Raw genomic sequence first — 18,145 nt, 5'->3', positions numbered from 1 at the left:
GATTTCAACAATTCTTTACAACTCAGGACTCCCTTCCCCAAGTCTGGCATGCATCAATGGTTGTTTTCCTTTTTTTCCACAACAGCAAACCTCTTTGTTAGCATATAGGGGTTCTCTGGTCTTGGCCCAGTTTTAGGCCACACAGTCCACCCATCACAGCTCCCGCAACCAGGAACCTTGCATTCACTTTCAAAAGTTCTTTCTTTATTTAACGGGTAGGTGTTCTCTGGTCTAGGCACAGTTGTTCGATTGCAAGAACCACCCATTACACGTCACACAACCAGGAACTTCCAGTTCTCCTTAAGTAGTTCAATATTCAGCCAAACAAGTAGTTTCTCAAATGCAGCTCCACAACTTCAACAAACAAGTGGTTTCTCAACCTTGACTCCAACTTTGCACACAGAGTCTTTCATTCAACTTAGTTTCCTATTTGCTTTCAGTTAATTGTTCAATATTTAGCAGGTTTGATCTCTACTTTCAGTTCAGTATTCAGTATGTGGAGGTTTTGCTAATTTCATTCAGTTCAGTAGTCAATAAGTACAGCGTGCATGATTCATTCGATTCAATAAAAGCAAATTTGCTTTCCTCATTCAATCCGGTATTCAATAAATGCAACTTTGCTTCTTTCATTCGATTCATTATTCAATAAAGGCAACTTTTCTGGTTTCATTCCATTCGGTATTCAATAAAGGCAACTTTGTTTGTTTCTCCGGAGTGCTGCTACATTCGTGGCCCATTGGTGCACCCGGTGGTTGCAGTTTCCTCGACACTTAGCTGAACCAGGCAGCTCCGTTTAATGACTTCTCCCCAAGAGGGGAAAGCCTGTTTGCCGGGTGCTTTGTTCAAATACACACTAGCTCTCATGCGCAGCTGGGCATCTGCTCCTCGGCAGTGCCTGTTGCCAACTTTCCCTTCCGTGGGATCTCTGTCCTGCACAGTCACACCAGCAGGACTCCTGGGGTCTTGGCCAGCATCTCGGCTTCTCACTCACCTGAACGGCTCCTACTGTTGTGTCTTTCTCTTTCCCTGCTTCTCTTCTGCTCCTACTCTCATGTGCTTCTGCAGTCCACCTCTTATACACCAGTGGTCCGTTAATGGGCTGCAGGTGTATTCCATTGATTAAGGCTGCCTGACTTTGATTAGAAGGACATGCCCGACCTTCATGCATCTTCTTCCCAGTACTCAGTTGCTTCTTCCTTGTCTCATTACTAGAGTGGAGAAAGTGTGTATTGTTCATAACTCTCAGTTGTTTCTTCATCTGTTAGGTACCCCAAAAGGGGAACTGCCTTAAAATGACCCATAACAGTCAGGAGAGGGTTAGGATGGTTGTCATCAGGACAAGGGTGATACTGTGTTTTGTCCCAAGGTACCTCATCACCAATCTTTCCCCTTCTCTGTCTATCACATCTGGGATTAAATATCTCCTATTTTTCTCGGAGATAAAGGAACATGATGAACAATATCCCATAACCACTTCTGGGATAGGGCTTCCCTCCTGAAAGGAGGATGTGGAATACTGTCTCTTACCTGAGGGCATCCCACTCCCTACCCCCAAGGACCCTTTATCCAGGTGGTCCTTCCTCATAGATCCGACCCCAGGTTTAGGATTTGGCAGCCTCTCCTTTCTCTTGGTTACCTTGAAGGGGGGTGGGGAGGTCTCAGAGAGGTAAATGTGAGAATGCCCTTAGATTTCTCACATCAAGCACAAGAGTACCATGAATGGGAGAAGGGCACTAGGAAAGTTTCCCTAGATAGAAGCATTTAGTGCGCATTGAGGAAAATAATAATTAGAGTGGATTGGTAGGTTGTAGAGTCAGGACCCTAAGACAAAGAAGTGGTGATCCTCATAAAGACAACCATGTGAAACCAGCGTGGTGGCACTCTGCTTGGCTAGAAATTTGAGCCTCTGTGAGAATCTCACCCAGCAATGAGCTACAGCATAATCCATATTGTGTTATCCAATCTGAATCAGAGACTGAGCCAGGGAAAGGAACATTCAAGTAAGCAAGAAGACCAACAAAGATATGTGGGTACACTTCAACCCCAGGACTGTGAGTGACTCTTGATTCCACACCACCAGGTGGGAACCAGAACATGGGCTTGGCAGGATTCCGAGAATTTTAGATTAAATGGTGCACAACATACAGTTAATGTGACAGGCACAAGCTTACCATCAACTGCTAACCTGGCTCCTTAGCCTCAGAGACTAAACAAACTCAACTTAAAATAGATAGGCAAACCCAAAGCCCTTGCCCTTGCCCCTGCCCCTGCCTTAATCCCACCTCCTTGCAAACCAACCAATTTCTGGGACTCTGCCTCTCTCACATTGATTTCTAGATAACATAGTTACGAGCCAGACCAAAACTGAGATTATTGTATTGGGTCAAATAATCACTTCTGACTTCCAAACTTTCAGCATTCACATTTAGGCCCACTACCACTCCTAAGTGAGAAAGTCAGAAACCTGTAATGTATTCTTATTAGTAAACTCTCATTAACCTAGAGATCACAAAAGTTGTGCAATGTTGGTTGTTTTCAATGAATAGCATAACATCCCATTATATTTTTAGAAATAGCAGTGCAATGTCATTTTGGCATGGAGATTGCGAAACTGGATTATGCAGAAGGGAGCCTACTCTAGACAATTCTTTTTTTTTTTACTCAGCCTGTGCTACCCTAAATTGAGCAACAAGTATTTCAAGATTGCTTTTAGACAGCTGGATTTGGTGTTGTATGAGCTAAATTCAGGAGCCTATAGCCCACTTGACTTTCCAACAACCCAGGAGAGGGGTTTTTTGGTAAAGAAAATGTTGTAGGACTGAATGCAAAAAGAGCTAACACTAGAAAGGTAGCTACTAGAGGAAAAAGCTTTGTGGGAGCCAGCAAAACCTGAAGCAAAACACCAGGGCGAAGAGATGGGTGGGAGCAGGTGGCTGGAGGAGCAGAACTCTGACAGAGAGGAAGGCAGTGGGGAACCTAGTGAGGATCCTGTTCCAGCATTAGGGCAGTCTCCAGTCCTCCTATCACTACCCTATGTACGGAATCCAACATGAAGAGTCAAGCAAAAAAGACACGGATTGAAAGACCAAAGAAATATCGAGGCTTAGTACCACAAATGAAATACATCAATCACGGGCTGAAAAGATACAAGTATCTTTTATTACTGTACAGTTTACAAAGCAAAACAGATAGGTATCTGGCTCCTAACACCTCGCAGTGTGTACCAGCAGATGCAGTGAGGAGTGAGAGTACTGGACATCTAAACACAGACATATTTATACCATTTTAGCAATATCATGCAGCCTCTTTCCAAGTTAATAATTTGCGGGCTAGAGTTCATGCCTAGTTCACATGACAGATGTTACAATATTATACAAAGGATTAAACCAGTTTACATGTCCATGAAAATATGAGAAAGGCAGTCTATTGCAACTGTGGTGAGCTTCCTATACTTAAGACTTGTTTACTTAATTGAGTCTGTTATTTGTTTGCTGCACGTGGAGCTTAAGACACTGCGACTGACCAGTGTCTAAATTAACACTCTAAGGAGAACACAAATCCTCCACTGTTGTGCTCCAAATTGATTGTATTCAGAAAACTTCAATCATACAATTTATTCCATTGATTAGAAAATACATTTCATTGTCATTTACATCTATTCATGCAATTCATTCCAATGTTTGGCAATTAATATTCATTGTCATTTTCATTGGTTCCATTAACTCTGTATGCCCCTCTACACGTGTTTCCCAGTCTTTTTGTTGGGATGGTTCCTCAGGAGGGATTATAACGCACCTTTCCTTAATTGTGAAAGTCTAGTGTTTATATTTCTTTGATACTAGGTAAAAGGGAACAAAAAAAGGCAATTACCAAATTATTTCCATACCCTAGTACAATATTAACCAAAAGTCACTATAGGTACCCCCAGATTCTTCACTTACTTTCCTCAGTTGTTTACTGTAGGAGTTCTTTTCCTTGTTTCTCAAACTAAAGTTCTCAAATTTTCTCATGTATTGGTCTCATGTACGGTTTACATAGTTTGGAAATCTATAATATTTTTTTTGGGCTTTCTGATGATAATTTTTGGTTGGCCACCAGCTGTCCTTTCTCTCACCTTCATGTACTAGGAATTTGATTCCTTGCTTTCCTTTCCGGCTCGGTTTGAACATGGAATTCGGATCCGATTGTCCGCTCTGTGATTCAAAATGGCCACTTCATATACTACGTCCTGGACGTAGGGACGTAGCGTAATGACGTCACTACGCCCCGGACGTATTCTGCGAGCTCCGATCGCCATTTTGGATCGGGAAAAGCGCAGTGTAATGCCGTATTGGAAGAATTCTTGAATACAATTATACACGTGTCCAATTTATTTATCTTGCACTATTTGTACGAATATGTATTGCCAGTGCAATAAAGATATTCAATTGATGTTCTAAATATTCTTAGCTTGACTAATTTGGAGCACAACAGTGGAGGATTTGTGTTTTCTTTAGAATGTCCATGAAAATACAATGATGCTGTAGGGTCACAGATCCATGGTAAGCCTTATTCCTAGAGTCACTACAATGCAATTCAGCTAAAGCATACGATCAAAGTTTACTCTTCATACTTTCTGCGTTTATACGAGGATGAGGCTTGTGAGCGCAGACAACACTTGAATGACAGTTCGTATGAAGCGCAAGGTTTCTTTGCATAGGTTAAACAGTCGGCTCTCGTTCAACCTAAACATTAATGAAACTCAAAGGTCGTTCAGCTCGACTGCAAGTCGAAAACACAGTCCACCATTTTAGAACATGGAGCATGAGTTGAAATCAAAAGGGCAGATGAGTCTTAAAATGGTGGCGAAGTTAACCCGAAATCGGAACTTTGCCAACGTGGTTGTTTGCGTAACGCAAATGGGTTTAGGCCAGTATTCATAATAAGGAGGCACTATATGATTACGGTTTAACATAACTGTGGGGAACAGGGTGCGGGAAACCTTAAACCTGAGACACCTACTACTGTGGCAAATAGGGTGCAGGGACCATTTGAAAACCCGGCACTGTGAGCTCACAAGTGTTGTTTGGATTGGCTGTGGGACATCCAGCACCTGGATTTACAGCTCCCTCCCGCCAAGTGGAAGACCCATTCTGACAAGTTTTAGTTTCATTATTGTACACATTTAGTAAATAAAATTCTTAGTTAACCTGATTCCCTGATATGTTAGTCAATATCCGCTGTGACGCAATAGAAATACATTTAGACAAACGCATGGATCAAAGCTACAAGAGATTAAGAAGAAAGGAGCAGCCACAACCCTCAGTGTATTGGTAGGCCACAAGCCTCATCTTGGCTAGGCCCGACTGGAGACCTCACTCGGAGGCCATGGTTCAAGTGCTTACTAGACTCAGATGTCAAAGCAGGGTGAATGGGCCCAGTGAATTAGTGCCACCACACCCCTATGTCCCTTCTACCCAACACACCTCACCTACCTAGGCAAACAGTTGGGCTTCAGTAAAAAAAAAAAAAACTTGGCATCACAATCATACAGATACCATCTTGGGCCAAAGTTTGCGCTTCATCTCCCAGAAGTCTACGTGCCGAGAAGCCATGGAAATGGTAAACTTTGCACTTTACAGATACCTCACAACATACACAATTAACAAAAAGACATGGAACACCAAACCTAAAAGAGTTCATCACATGTGACAGGGAGCCTGTGACCACTTTATTCACCTGCCAGTGTGAACCAGCTAAGAGTGTCTCCTGCCAGCTTAAACCAGCTAAGCGTGTGTCCTGCCAGCGTAAACCAGCTAAGAGGGTCTCCTGCCAGTGTAAACCAGCTAAGAGTGCTAAAGGACAGTCTTTCTTTCCTCGCTTTCTGTGGAGTGACTCGACCATTTAGGCTACATCTGGGGGCATCACTTATACCAGGAGAGTCAAGCAGCTGGTCTTGATATGAGGGTCCTCCAAAGTGGACTGTCACGGACAGAGGTTAAGATATATTGCGTACAGCGGTCTACCACAGTGTACCTGCTGTGCTACATTGCCACAGATTCCAGGTGGGTGCCATACATTTTGTTGACAAAGGCCCTATAAGGATCTGTAGAAATAATCCACAAGTAGAGAACAAGCATTTGTTTCCACAGGCTGGTGGGGAGGTGAGGGTAGACGTGCTCTCTGGACAATGTCTGGATTGAGGGAATTATTCTTCCAGTGGTATTTTAGAAGAATATGAAACAATGTCACCAGCTAGTAATGAAAATATAATGTTAGAGATGTCCATTAATATGTTTTATTCTTGCCCACAGATCGGCTACAAAAGTTGTCCAACCCACAGCTGAAGGAGAAGATAAAAACCCCACTACAGAAGAAACCTCGGGTGCCGAAGGAATCGCCTGCCACGTCACCCACTAAAGCTAGAAGCAAGCGAAGCTCTTCCATATCCAACAGGTCGACATAGGCCTTCACCCCAACATCAGCCACCTGCCATCCTGGGCTCCCCCTCCAGCCTCAAACCAAGAGCAACCAACCCTCCAAAAACAAGAAGCAAGCAAAGTCCTTCCATATCCAACTGGTCAGCATAGGCCTACAGCCCAACATCAACCACCTACAGTAAGCTGCCATCCAGGGCTCCAACTCCAGACTCAAACCAAGAGCAACCCAACCCTCCAAAACCAAGCAGCAAGCGAAGCTCTTCGGTATCCAACAGGTCGACATAGGCCCACACACCAACATCAACCAGCTACAGTACGCTGCCTTCCTGGGCTCCACCTCCAGAATCAAACCAAGAACAGCCAACCCTCCAAAACCAAGAAGCAAGCAGAGCTCTTCCATATCCAACAGGTCGACATAGGCCCACAGACCAACATCAACCACCTACAGTACGCTGCCATCCTGGGCTCCACTTCCAGACTCAAACCAAGAGCAGCCAACCCTCCACAACCATGAAGTAAGCAAAGCTCATCCATATATAACAGGTCGACATAGGCCTACACCCCAACATCAACCACCTACAGTACGCTGCCATCCCAGGCTCCAACTCCAGACTCAAACCAAGAGCAACCCAACCCTCCAAAATCAGTCTATAATGTGTCTTCTCACTAAGACTACACTTCCAGACCCGTAGACCCCTTTTAGGGAATATATACTGTAACCTGCCCTAGAGCTTAACTCTATGACCGTCACGTAAAGAATAAACTTTAATCATCGCAAATAGTATTCTCAAAGTACCATCCCCCAGATTTACCTGCAATCTGCCCCAAGAGTATGCCTAGTCCCCCCAAGTGCACTTTCAACGTTCTCAGGTCTATAAACAGCAAGTATGGCAGGACTCCATTCATTGTCTACAAATGACAAACTTACAAGATTGTATGTTGTAGACCGCCTTTAAAGAGTCTAACCAACCTTCTACCTAGAAAATCCAGTTTACTCGGTTGTTCGTTACGAAGGATACACTTCTCCATGTTGTACCAATTCAAGCCATGTGTCTTAGATGCCCAGATTGGGTTAGCTGACAGTAAGAGCCTTAGATGAAGTCATGTATGTCTTGTTTGGAATACCGGGCAGTTTACAAAAGCCTAGGACTGAATGGATACCAAGTGACATTGATATCGAGGCTATTTGAAAAGTTTGTATCTAGGACTGACATAGCTAATTGACTGTGAAACAATGTAAACTAAAAAACACATCAAAAAGAATCAGTGAAATGTGCAAGGGATTTGATATGAATGAAAAGGGGAGAAAAAGCAGAATGAACTTTATTAAAAACATTCCTCCAATGCCCGTTCAGGGAAGTGCTTTTATCACCATACCTCCAATTTTTTAAAGTGATAACTCTTGAAACATAATGTCCTCATTGGATAATCTGTGGGCTACTTGAAACAGTATCACTGGGAAATTATTCAAAAAGCCACACTCCAAGCCCACTGACAATGCAGGACATACACGCAGTCGATTCCCCACAAACACCCTTGCAGATTTACAAACTATTGTGGAAACTGACATTTTATTTCCGACTATCCTGTCCCCGGCCTCTCGTTGCTGTGGCTCAGTCTGGTTAAATGGAAAAGAAAGAATAGAGAAAGCGCATGTTTCTAATATGTTTACTTTCACAATGCTTGTGGGTAGTTTTTAATGGCTCTGGCGGTTCTCCAAGTTGAAGCAATTTCATTTTCCCAGTTGCGCAACACATTGCTTTTGTTTCTCCATTAAATTTCAGAGCCTTGCAATAAGGACACCCTTCCATCATGGTGCCGATGAGAACATGCTGGCTGAAACTATAATCATCAGCTGGGTTGTACCGGAATGCAAGGCGATTGTAATCGCGTGATTGCTGAGCACGGAGTCGTGTTTGACGCTGATCTGCTGTTTCTCATTGACGTCTCTCAGCCACTCTCAGCCTGTCGCGTCCATTCTGTTGAGAAAGAAGCAGATCTGAAGCTGCAAAATGCGATCGCTGTGATCGCAACCGTGCATCCTAAAGTCTGGCTGCACATCGATCTGCTGCTTCCTCGTCGCGTATTTGAGACATTGTAAATCGGAAACATTGAAATGGAATCGTAAAATGTTTAGTATAGCGTGTTTTGCTTTTACGTCCAACAGATGGTGTTTTTTTCAGTAAAATATTTAGTATAGCATGTGTTGATTTTATGTCCAACAGATGGAGCTGTTTTTCAGAAAAAGCATGTTTTTACCTGTCACAGATGTGACATCTATGTATAGTATGTATATAAAAACATGCGCCTATTCGAATAGGCAAATTCGCCACTTTGTCGAGTCTGGCTCCCAGGAACAGGGCGTTCCACGACGGTACCAAGTAGGACTTTGAGAAGTTGATTGAGAATCCCAGCTCTGTGAGCAGGCGGACGGTTTTCGTGGTGTGATTGACGACAAGTTCTCTTGGCTTTGCTCGGATGAGCCAATCGTCCGGATAGGCATATATGTGACTCCCTTGCAGGCGCAGCTGCGCCGCCACCGGTGCCAGGCAATTGGTGAAGACACACAGCGCCAACTTCAATTCGAAGGGCAGGGCCTTGAACTGGTAGTGCATCCTCCAAGTCCAGCAACGACAGGAAGTCGCCCTCCTCCAGCTGTCCCAGGCACGTGCTGAAGGGTGACCATCCGGAACTTCTGGGCTTTGATGCATTTGTTGAGGTGGCGAAGGTCCAAATGGGTCGCCAGCCGCTGGTCTTCTTTCGGATGAGGAAGTACCGCAAGTATACTCCAGAGCCCCGGAGCCTCTTCGGGACGATTTCTATTGCACCCTTTTTTAGCATTGCTCGTACCTCCAGAAGTAGCTGTGGCACGTGGTTTTCCTTCCTGGCCACAGATGGTAGACGGGGACACTTTCTTTGGAATTCCAGAGTGTGCCCTTTGACCAGAGCGTCCAGCACCCAACGGTCGGTGGAGATGGACTCCCGCGTGCTGATGAATTTCGCCTTGCCGCCTTGGCCTCCTTGGTGACGATAACGATTTCCTCCGGCTTTGCTGCGGCCTTTGTAGGCCTCCTGCGATGACGAGCGGACCGCTTGGCGGTACAATGTGGAACCGCCACCAAATCCTTTGGAGGCACCTTGAGACCTGCCTCCGGGGGTCCAAAAGGATGGCCACCATTGATGGAGAGAACCCAAGGCCTGGGCCATCTCGGTGTCCGCCTTGATGGCCTGCAGTGACTTGTCTATTGCCTTGCCGAACAGGTTGTTCACGTCGAAGGGCATGTCCAGTACCCTGGTCTGAACATCCTGACGGAAGTCAGTGGCCTTGAGCCACCCACGCCGGCGGAGGCAAACACCATTTCCCATCTGGCAAAAACAGGTGGCGGCGATGTCCATGGCCACTGTGATGCTGTGGTCCAACGCCACTTCGCCTTCCTGTTGGATTTCAAGGGCCTGCGCCCTCTTGTCGTCTGGCAGGAAATCCAGGAGGGGAGCAATCTTGAACCACAGCTCCCTGTCATAGAGTGCCATGATCGCGAGGGCGTGGCCGCCTTAATGGTCATCACCGCCAACGAGATGACTCATCGTCCCATGGCATCCAGCTTCTTCCCCTCACTGTCTGGTGGGGAAGTGGAAGTTGATGCCGTCGCCCATGCCAATTTCTTCTTGGGCGCCGCAGAGACCACTGAATCCGGGGACGGCTCAGCTCTGAGGCACACTGGGGCGGAATCTGGGACCCAGTACTTCTTCTCATACCGGTACCTCTTCGTAGGAGCCGTGGACAGGTTCTTGAGCAGCGATCGACCCCCGTCCCAGATGTCGTCTAGTAACGGGACTGAGAGGACTGTCTTCCTCTTGGCCTCCCGTCGTTGGTAGAGGAATCCCTCCTTCTGCTCTTTGAGATAAATCTGGAAAAGCTCTGATGCCCTGGCGATCATGGCGTGAAAGGAGCCAATTTCGTCGGGAGGGGAGGCCCGGGCAGAGGGTGATGGGAGATCCGTCCCATCGTCACCACCGTCGTCGTCGTCCGTCCCAGTCGTCGCCGTCTCCGTTCCCATCTCATCCCTCAGCATAGGGGAAGGAGGTGAAGGCTGGAAAGGAGGGGGTGGGTGGATGGATTCGCCTCCGCTTGTTCGGTGGGCTTCCCGACGGTCCAGGCGCCACTGGATCAGACACTGAAGGTAAGGGCAACCTCGTCCTTATCTCTGTACACAGGGTCTGGATGGCCATCAAGATCGCTCCTGTGTTGTCCTGGGGCGAAGGCATCGGTTGCGACGGCTGGGATGTGGGATCCTCCGTCTCCTCCACGGCCCGCGGTTACTCTTCAGCTCCACCATTGCTCTCTATGTCTGCCTCGTCGGGATCTCTCCCGTAGGACCGGACTTCCTCGAACTTCTTGTCCAGGATCTTCGTGACGCCAACCAGCTCATCTTCGGAGGTAGTATCTGTGTCTGTTATGGTTACCGTGCCCCCCCTTTTTCTCATCCTGGGGTTTCACGGGGGTCTTCTCGATAGGTTGGAAAGATGATTCCCTCCAGGGCGGCTGGGAAACTCTAGGCCCAGGAGTCGGTTCTACTGGGATAGCCTCCACAGCTTCACCAGCGCCTCCATGACGCCTTCAATCGAGGCCTTCGCCTGGTGAATCAGGACCCTCACGACCTTGCCCACGTCTGGGGCATTCACCTTAGGGGGAGGGTTACCGCCTCATCCCCCCCCTTGGCTTTCTCCGTCGGGATCGACCGGGGCTTCTCCTGAGGCTTACCCGGGTTCTCCGACTTCCTTTTCCCCGAGCCAGAGTGTTGGCTCATGGTTGATGGCATTGGAGACATCGCGCCTTGCCTGTCAGCCGAGGAGCCTGCACCGACGGCACTCTAAGTGCCCGCAGACTTGCAGTGCTTTGCCTTTTGTTGGGCCCCCGATGCCAGAGCACCCTCAAAGGTCTTAGAAAACCGCTCAGACTTCTTCTTCTCACCTGTTGCTGGGCTCGTTGCCTCCAGCCAGTCAGCGAGTCGTTTACGACAGTCCTTCATGGTCCGGACGGACATGTTCTTGCAGAACGCACAGTCCTCCTCCACGTGCGATTTGTCGGTGTGAAGGCAGTAGAGGCATCGGGAGTGCTCATCCTCCTTAAAGACATTCTGCAGTCCACATCCTGGGCAGTTCCTAAACAGCTTGGATCCAGTAGGCGCCGTGTCTCCTTTGTCCTGGGCCATGTCCACGAGGGGTAGGCCTCAAAGATCTTCCGGAATCCTCCAAGAAGAGAAACTCGACGAAAATTCACTCTTGAGGCTCGAATTGACTGAAAAATTTGAGAGCAGATCTTCCATTGGCTATCTGAGATTTGAGCACAAACCGAATCTTGGATAAGAGAAGGGGCTCTGCATCCGTTTCAGGTCAATCTACTGAAGTTCACACCGAACCTCAGAAGGTGCCAAGTATCCTTAAGAAGAAAGCAGACTGGAGGAACTGCTTGTGACGTGCTTGGATGGTTTGGAACCCTGACCCCGCTGTTGTCTTCAGATGCCCGTTTCTTCCTCACACCAAGACGGCTTGCAAGGGCACTTCGCCCCTTTGGAGTAGTGGGAACTGCTCTCGGCCTCTACTACTTACCCTCGCCAAGAGCCTCTTCGGAAGTGTTCCTATGCCATCCAGTGAACTGACCAGCTTGAACCCAGGGTATCGCACAGGAATGCCACCATCCCTACTTGAGACTCGAGACTTGGGGAATCACAAACTTGCAGTTCTGGGCCCCCTCCCGCTAAAACTCTCATTGCCCTAGCTCCTCTGGGTTGTGATTTATGAGAGTCCACCATGCTGCAAGCATTTGCGGTCCCTTGGTCGTGCCACTGCTGTGACCATCGCTGAAAGAGTCTGGAGTTCTTGCCTCCTGTGTCCTGAGACGAGCCGCACCGGAACAAACCTTCCTTCAAGGGCTGAAGTAAACGTCCCGTCACAGACTATCATTCCATACCACAGCCGGTGAGAACCAGAGCGTCCCGAAACTACAGGGTTAACACCAACTGGTAAAGTGGGCTAGACTACCAAAGTTTGGTCCGGATTGTATCGAGGGTAGGTTGAGTACTTTCCTAATTTACCAGTGGCCCCCGGCACATCCATCCACTTTTACGCATGAATGTCCCTCAAAAAGATGCTCACCTTGGCTGGGAAAGCCTGCACTCCCCAGCTATTACCGAACTCCGAATGTCACTCTATCCGCAAGGGTAGACCCTCTTCAAGGAATAGGAACTTATTCTCCATTGCCTCAAGCCCGTTCCTGAGCAGCTAGAGACCCCTGAAGAGAACCTGCTTTTTCATTTACGCACAACCACGCATTGTTAACACACAACTGTACTTTGAGCACTAGGCTCTCTCTTCGTAGCACTGGACTACATAAATTAGGCATTGTTGGTGAAGGACTGCCTAAACTGATATCTGTTGATTTAACCCCTTTTCTGTTTGAGGCCATGGTTATTTTCCCCACCTATCATCAGCCTTGGGCTAGTTGCTTTATTCTATATGTTAGCTAGTGTATGATTGTATGTGCTATTGTTTCTTCATAACTGTGGTTTGTGTTTTGAATACAAGGCCTATAATAAATGGATGTTTGATACATATGTCCAAGAGTAATCTGTGGAGTTTTACTGTGTGCTCATTGTGGGCTTCCAATCACTCTCACCCCTCCTGAGACTTAGCATTGACCGCCTGCCAAGCTACCGTAGGATTGGTCTTGTTTGTACAGAGGGTTCCTCTGTTCCACTAAACTAGGGTGGCCTCCTAAACTTCTGGCCACCAGGTCAGAGTTTAGAAATCCATCTTAACAAGCAGGATATACTCTAAATTGCCCCCACATCGTGCTGGGTGTATTTTTCATCCATATGGTCCCTTTGGATTCTTCTGCACTATGACCCATCTCGTCAAAGTGGGATACCGTTGGTGCGGTCAGTTTATGTGTTCTTAAGCATGACTTTTGTTCGATGAAACTCTTTATCGGTCGAGCAGTCATACTTATGTAGCGTAGTGCACATGGACACGTCAGCAGGTATACCACACCTGCAGTGTTACAGTTGGTAAAGCTTTTTGGCAGCCATGGGGTTTTCCATCCGTTATCAATACTAGTGCTTTGGTGTGTCTGTCCACAGACGTACCATCAACAGTGCATCTCTTGTACATATTGCTCTGTGGGTGAATCAAAGGATTTAATATCACAGAAAAACTCCCCTCTGGAATGTTGATAGTGCGACAAAGTAGATTCCATTTGGGTCTCCTTATTCAGGATAAAGAGTTTTTTTTTATCTGATAAAAGTATTTTGTGCTGTAGAAGAGGGACAGTGATTCTACTCTTTTCTTTTAGATAGGCAGCACACCGCCGCAGACCTAGGGACAGCACTCCCCGACAGGGATGGGGTGTGCTTCTTTTAGGGTCAGTACTAGTTGTTTTTACAGCTTGATTTATCTCCCAACTAAATGATACCCAATCACAGTGTTTCTCCTCACATCTGCTGTCTGTTACATATAGTCCCTGTTGATAATGATGAAGGCATTTTATTGTCAATAGCCTAGCTATCCCTGGCTGCGATTGTGTCCTCTGCACTGTGAGACACCCAAAGTGTGGCAGTGAACGTAGCGTCAATGGGTCGTAGGATCTCTATGTGTGAAAGCAGAAATCGGGTAACGGGTGAGCAGAGCAAAGCCTGGGAATAGGCCCATGCCATAGGCTCCTTCCAGCATCAACGGGCACAAACATGGATTGTCCTTTATGACTTTTGGCCCTTTGCAGGAGCCAGGACCGGACACCCAGGGGTGACTCAATGACAAGAGAAGAAATGTGTCACATGACCCTATGGGAGCCAATCAGAGTGCTCAAGATAGCTGCCAGAATTTCAGCCAGTTTGCAGAGAATCCTGGGCGTTGTAAGCCCAGAGAGCTTCATTTTTGAGGCAAGACTATCAGATCATACGCAGGATCCTGTGTGAATGCAAGATGTGGCACAAAGATGGACTAAGTGAAAAGAAACGTTTGAGGACAACAGCAACATTTGAATCCATGCTCATGGATCACAATGTTCTCTTGGTAGCATTTAACAAATACTAATAAGTGTATACAGTAGAGTTGTGTACTAGATTTATTTGGATCATTTCGCAAAGGAAAGCAGATTGTGAGGAATTTAAAGGATATGTAATGCCTAGTAGCTACAACAGAACCTAAACACCCTGGACCATCCTTGTTGGGAAAAGCTTAAAGAGAAGCCCCGTCATGCTGAGGATGTCATTTTCAATTCTCAAACCGATTTCAATCCCATTCCAATGGGAACTGGAGAGAGCAGATGAGATTCCAAGGATTAAAGTGAGCGTGACACAAACGCATCCTTTCCTCTAAGGGTAGCTGGGTAGATCACCTGCCTTTAGTAATGAGAAGCATGAAAAACCTCAACGCCAATCACAGTGCGACATTAAAGCACCTTATGAAATGTGTTTAGCATGCCAATGTACATGCCCGACTTATTCAATCCTTCCAGATCACTCAGACCAGATCAACTGCTTGTTACCATATTATTGAGAGAGTGAAGGTGGAGAGAGAGCTCCTGGATGAAGACGGTTAATTAAGGAGGGTACCTGTGTTTTGGAAATACTGTACGACACCAATACCTTTTGTTTTCTGTACAGACAACCAGTGCAGGTTAACAAGCTTGTGGATACAAGAACAGCAGTCCTACCAGCTTTGCCTCCAAAAAAAGAACAGGCCAGATTTCAGGTGACTAACTGGAAATAGCCTGCACACAAAAGAGAACATGTTTCCTCTTGCACACACTATGCAGAAGGTAAGAGATAGTGGGAATGAATTGATCAAGCAGCAATGATTGCAGTAACAGAGATTTTTCCTGAACTAAACAACGTGATGATGTACACAATTGAACATGGCATCCCGAATATACTAAAAACTCTAGTGACTCTGAAAAGTTTAACAACATTTTTTACTCATGACGAGTTTGCAGAGGAATTTAGTCATAATGAAATACATTGCCTAATACAAGAGGTCATCTTGGTTTCAGGCAGTGGTCCTAAGCTTGATATTTTCACAGGACAAAACAAAACTTTATAGATATATGATCTATTGGGATTGGCAAGACATCAATGCACATTTAGGAAAGAACAAACTTTTTTTACATAACATGTTGTACAAAGCAGGTCATCCCCATTTCTTCTATTGGGAGCCAAATACATATTACATTAGCCGATTCAAACAGCTTCAAAATTACACATTTTACACTGTAGAAAGAGTTGTCGACAGAGTTGTGTTTCAGCCACTTTTAGAAGATTTGAGTTGCTTAAAGTTGGGCGGCCTTCATCAGGACTGGAGTAGGATTGGTAGAGAAAGAATAGATGGTGGATCCTGTGTGTATCTGTAGAGTTTTAAAAGATGTTGTGTTTGAGGCACTTGGCTTCCATTCGGGTATATAATTAATTATTAAGTAAGCTGCTATTGCTCTGGTTAATGAAGAGACCCCTGAGGGGCTCACCGTGTGTTCCTTGTTGAACACGGTGTAGAGGGGACTCTACTAGTGGTGGTTATAGAGGGTCCTTCAAAGATGGGCAGTAAATCTCAAAATAGTCTTGTATATGACAGTCTGTTAGAGTAAAAACAAGAGAATCACCCTAGTCTCACAGGAATCGCCATGAGGTACGATTGCACTGCATTGAATATGGTCGCAGTAAAGTCATGGTGTGGCCACTGAATGTGGTCAGTGGTCTCAATAATAAAGAATATATAGCAGTACATACATACACAACCAAGGGTGGCAAGGCTCAACAGAAGCAATTACTCTTACCTACTCACCAGGCTCACCTTCAAGCAAACAGGTTGCGTAGCACTGCTTGGCCGACTCTGGACTCCTCCCTGGAATCCCTGTCGACGCAGCATAATTTTGTGAAGGTGTGCATAGACCTCCACATAGCAGCCCTGCAGATGTCCAGCACGGGCACACCAAACAGGAATGCTGTCGTAGCAGCGATCGCTCTGGTAGAATGGGCTCTCGAATGGCCAAGCAGTGGTCCGTTTGCCAACAGGTGACAATGAGTGATGCAGCCAGTGAGCCACCTGGAGCCTTGGACAAGACCTTCCCATGGTTCACAGGACCAAAGTTCACAAAAAGGTGAGAAGTCTTCCGGAAACTCTTCGGGTGGCCACATAATACTGCAGCGCTCACTCCACATCCAGCTAGTGGAACGTCCTTTAAGCGAGTGACAAAGGCGTCGGTAAAAACACAGGTAAAACCAAGGACTTGTTGAGATGCAATTCTGATGGAACCTTGGGCATGAAGGAGGGGTGGGTCTGCAGCACCACCCTTGTCTCGTGTAAAGCCATTTGCAGGACAGGGCCTGGATCTCACCTACTCTCCTGGCAGAGGTGATGGCCACAAGAAAAGCTGTCTTCCAAGACAGGAACTTCAACAGAGCTTGATGCATTGACTCGAATGGGGCCCCATGAGCCTAGTCAGCACCATGTTGAGGTCCCACACCGGGGCAAGCGCCTTCACCGGTGAACGATCGTAACAGTCCTTTGATGAACTCCTTCACTAGATGGTGCGACCAAAAAGAAGACCCATACCGGGGACCTGGTGTAGCGAGAGATGGCCACCAGATGCACCTTAATGGAGGCGTGTGCAAGCCCCGACTTATCCAACAACAAGTACGGAAGGACCTGGGGGGCCGTGACCCTCAGAGGGTTAATATTCTGCGACCGGCACTAAGTCACTAAACGCATCCATTTGTGTCCGTAGCACTTCAGCGTCAATGACGGCCCGGCCTTGGCGAGGACCTCCCTGAAGTCCACAGGCAGCTTGTAACCACTGAACTCTAATGTTGCAGGAAGCCAGGCCTTCAGGTGCAGTGATGCCAGGTCGTGGTGCAGGATTAAGACTCCTTCCCTGGCGAGAAGATCCGTGACCACTGGTAGCTTGACTTGGGGGGGGGTGAGGGGGGTGAGACCATGACATGCTGAGAAGGTCCCTGTACCAGATTTGCATCAGCCACACCGGCACGAGTATCATCATGCACCGGTACCGCCTGAGTTGACTGATGACTCGTAGCAGCGGTGATAACAGATGGAATGTGTACAGGAACAGGCCTTCCCAAGGGAACGAGAATGCGTCCCCCATGCTCCCCAGCTGAGGAAAACCTGCTTGTGAACCTCCGGCACTTGGTGTTCATCACTGTCACAAGAAGATCGATCTGGGGACTGTCCCACATGAGAAAGAGGTTGTCCACTTGATCTTGTCGAAGCTCCCACTCGTGGCAAGAGAGCAGCTCCCTGCTAATGGAGTTGGCAACAGTGTTTTTGACTCCCGCCAGGTGGAAAGGAACAGCCTCTTGGCAATGGCCCAGTGCCACAACTCCTTCACATCTCTGGAGAGTGCCGGGGACCTGGTGCCCCCCCTGATTTCGGATGTAAAACATTGTGGTGGTATTGTCAGTGAAGACCCTTACCACTTTGCCCTTGAGGGACGGAGGAAACAGCTTCAGGGCCCAAAGCACAGCCCGTAGTCCCTGGACGTTGAAGTGCATCACCTTCTTCTCCGACAGCCACAGGCCTCTGGCGTGAAGACGTCCGGTGTGTGCTCCCTACCCTTCCAGGGAAGCGTCCATCATGACCATCACCTGGTATGGAGGGCTCTAGAAATCCGTGCCCCTGGTGATGTTGGAACGCACACCCCACCACCTCATCGCTCG

The 18,145-nt window shown here is 47.1% G+C and overlaps 1 protein-coding gene across 1 annotated transcript in view; it reads left to right on the top strand.

Moving 5' to 3' along the window:
* Nucleotides 1-14,382, top strand: part of C10H22orf15 (chromosome 10 C22orf15 homolog) — a 71,047-nt gene extending 56,665 nt beyond the window's left edge. Inside the window, exon 5 of the mRNA XM_069619924.1 lies at nt 6,294-14,382. Coding sequence (XP_069476025.1) covers nt 6,294-6,445 — 152 coding nt within the window. The 3' untranslated portion in view covers nt 6,446-14,382. The remainder of the gene's footprint in view (nt 1-6,293) is intronic.
* Nucleotides 14,383-18,145: the final 3,763 nt, after the last annotated feature.

Source organism: Ambystoma mexicanum, chromosome 10 (genome assembly GCF_040938575.1).
Source record: "Ambystoma mexicanum isolate Mex_15411 chromosome 10, UKY_AmexF1_1, whole genome shotgun sequence".
In the NCBI taxonomy this organism is placed as follows: Eukaryota; Metazoa; Chordata; class Amphibia; order Caudata; family Ambystomatidae; genus Ambystoma; species Ambystoma mexicanum.
Note: the sequence above shows the minus strand (reverse complement) of the source record. Positions and strands in the feature narration are given on the sequence as shown.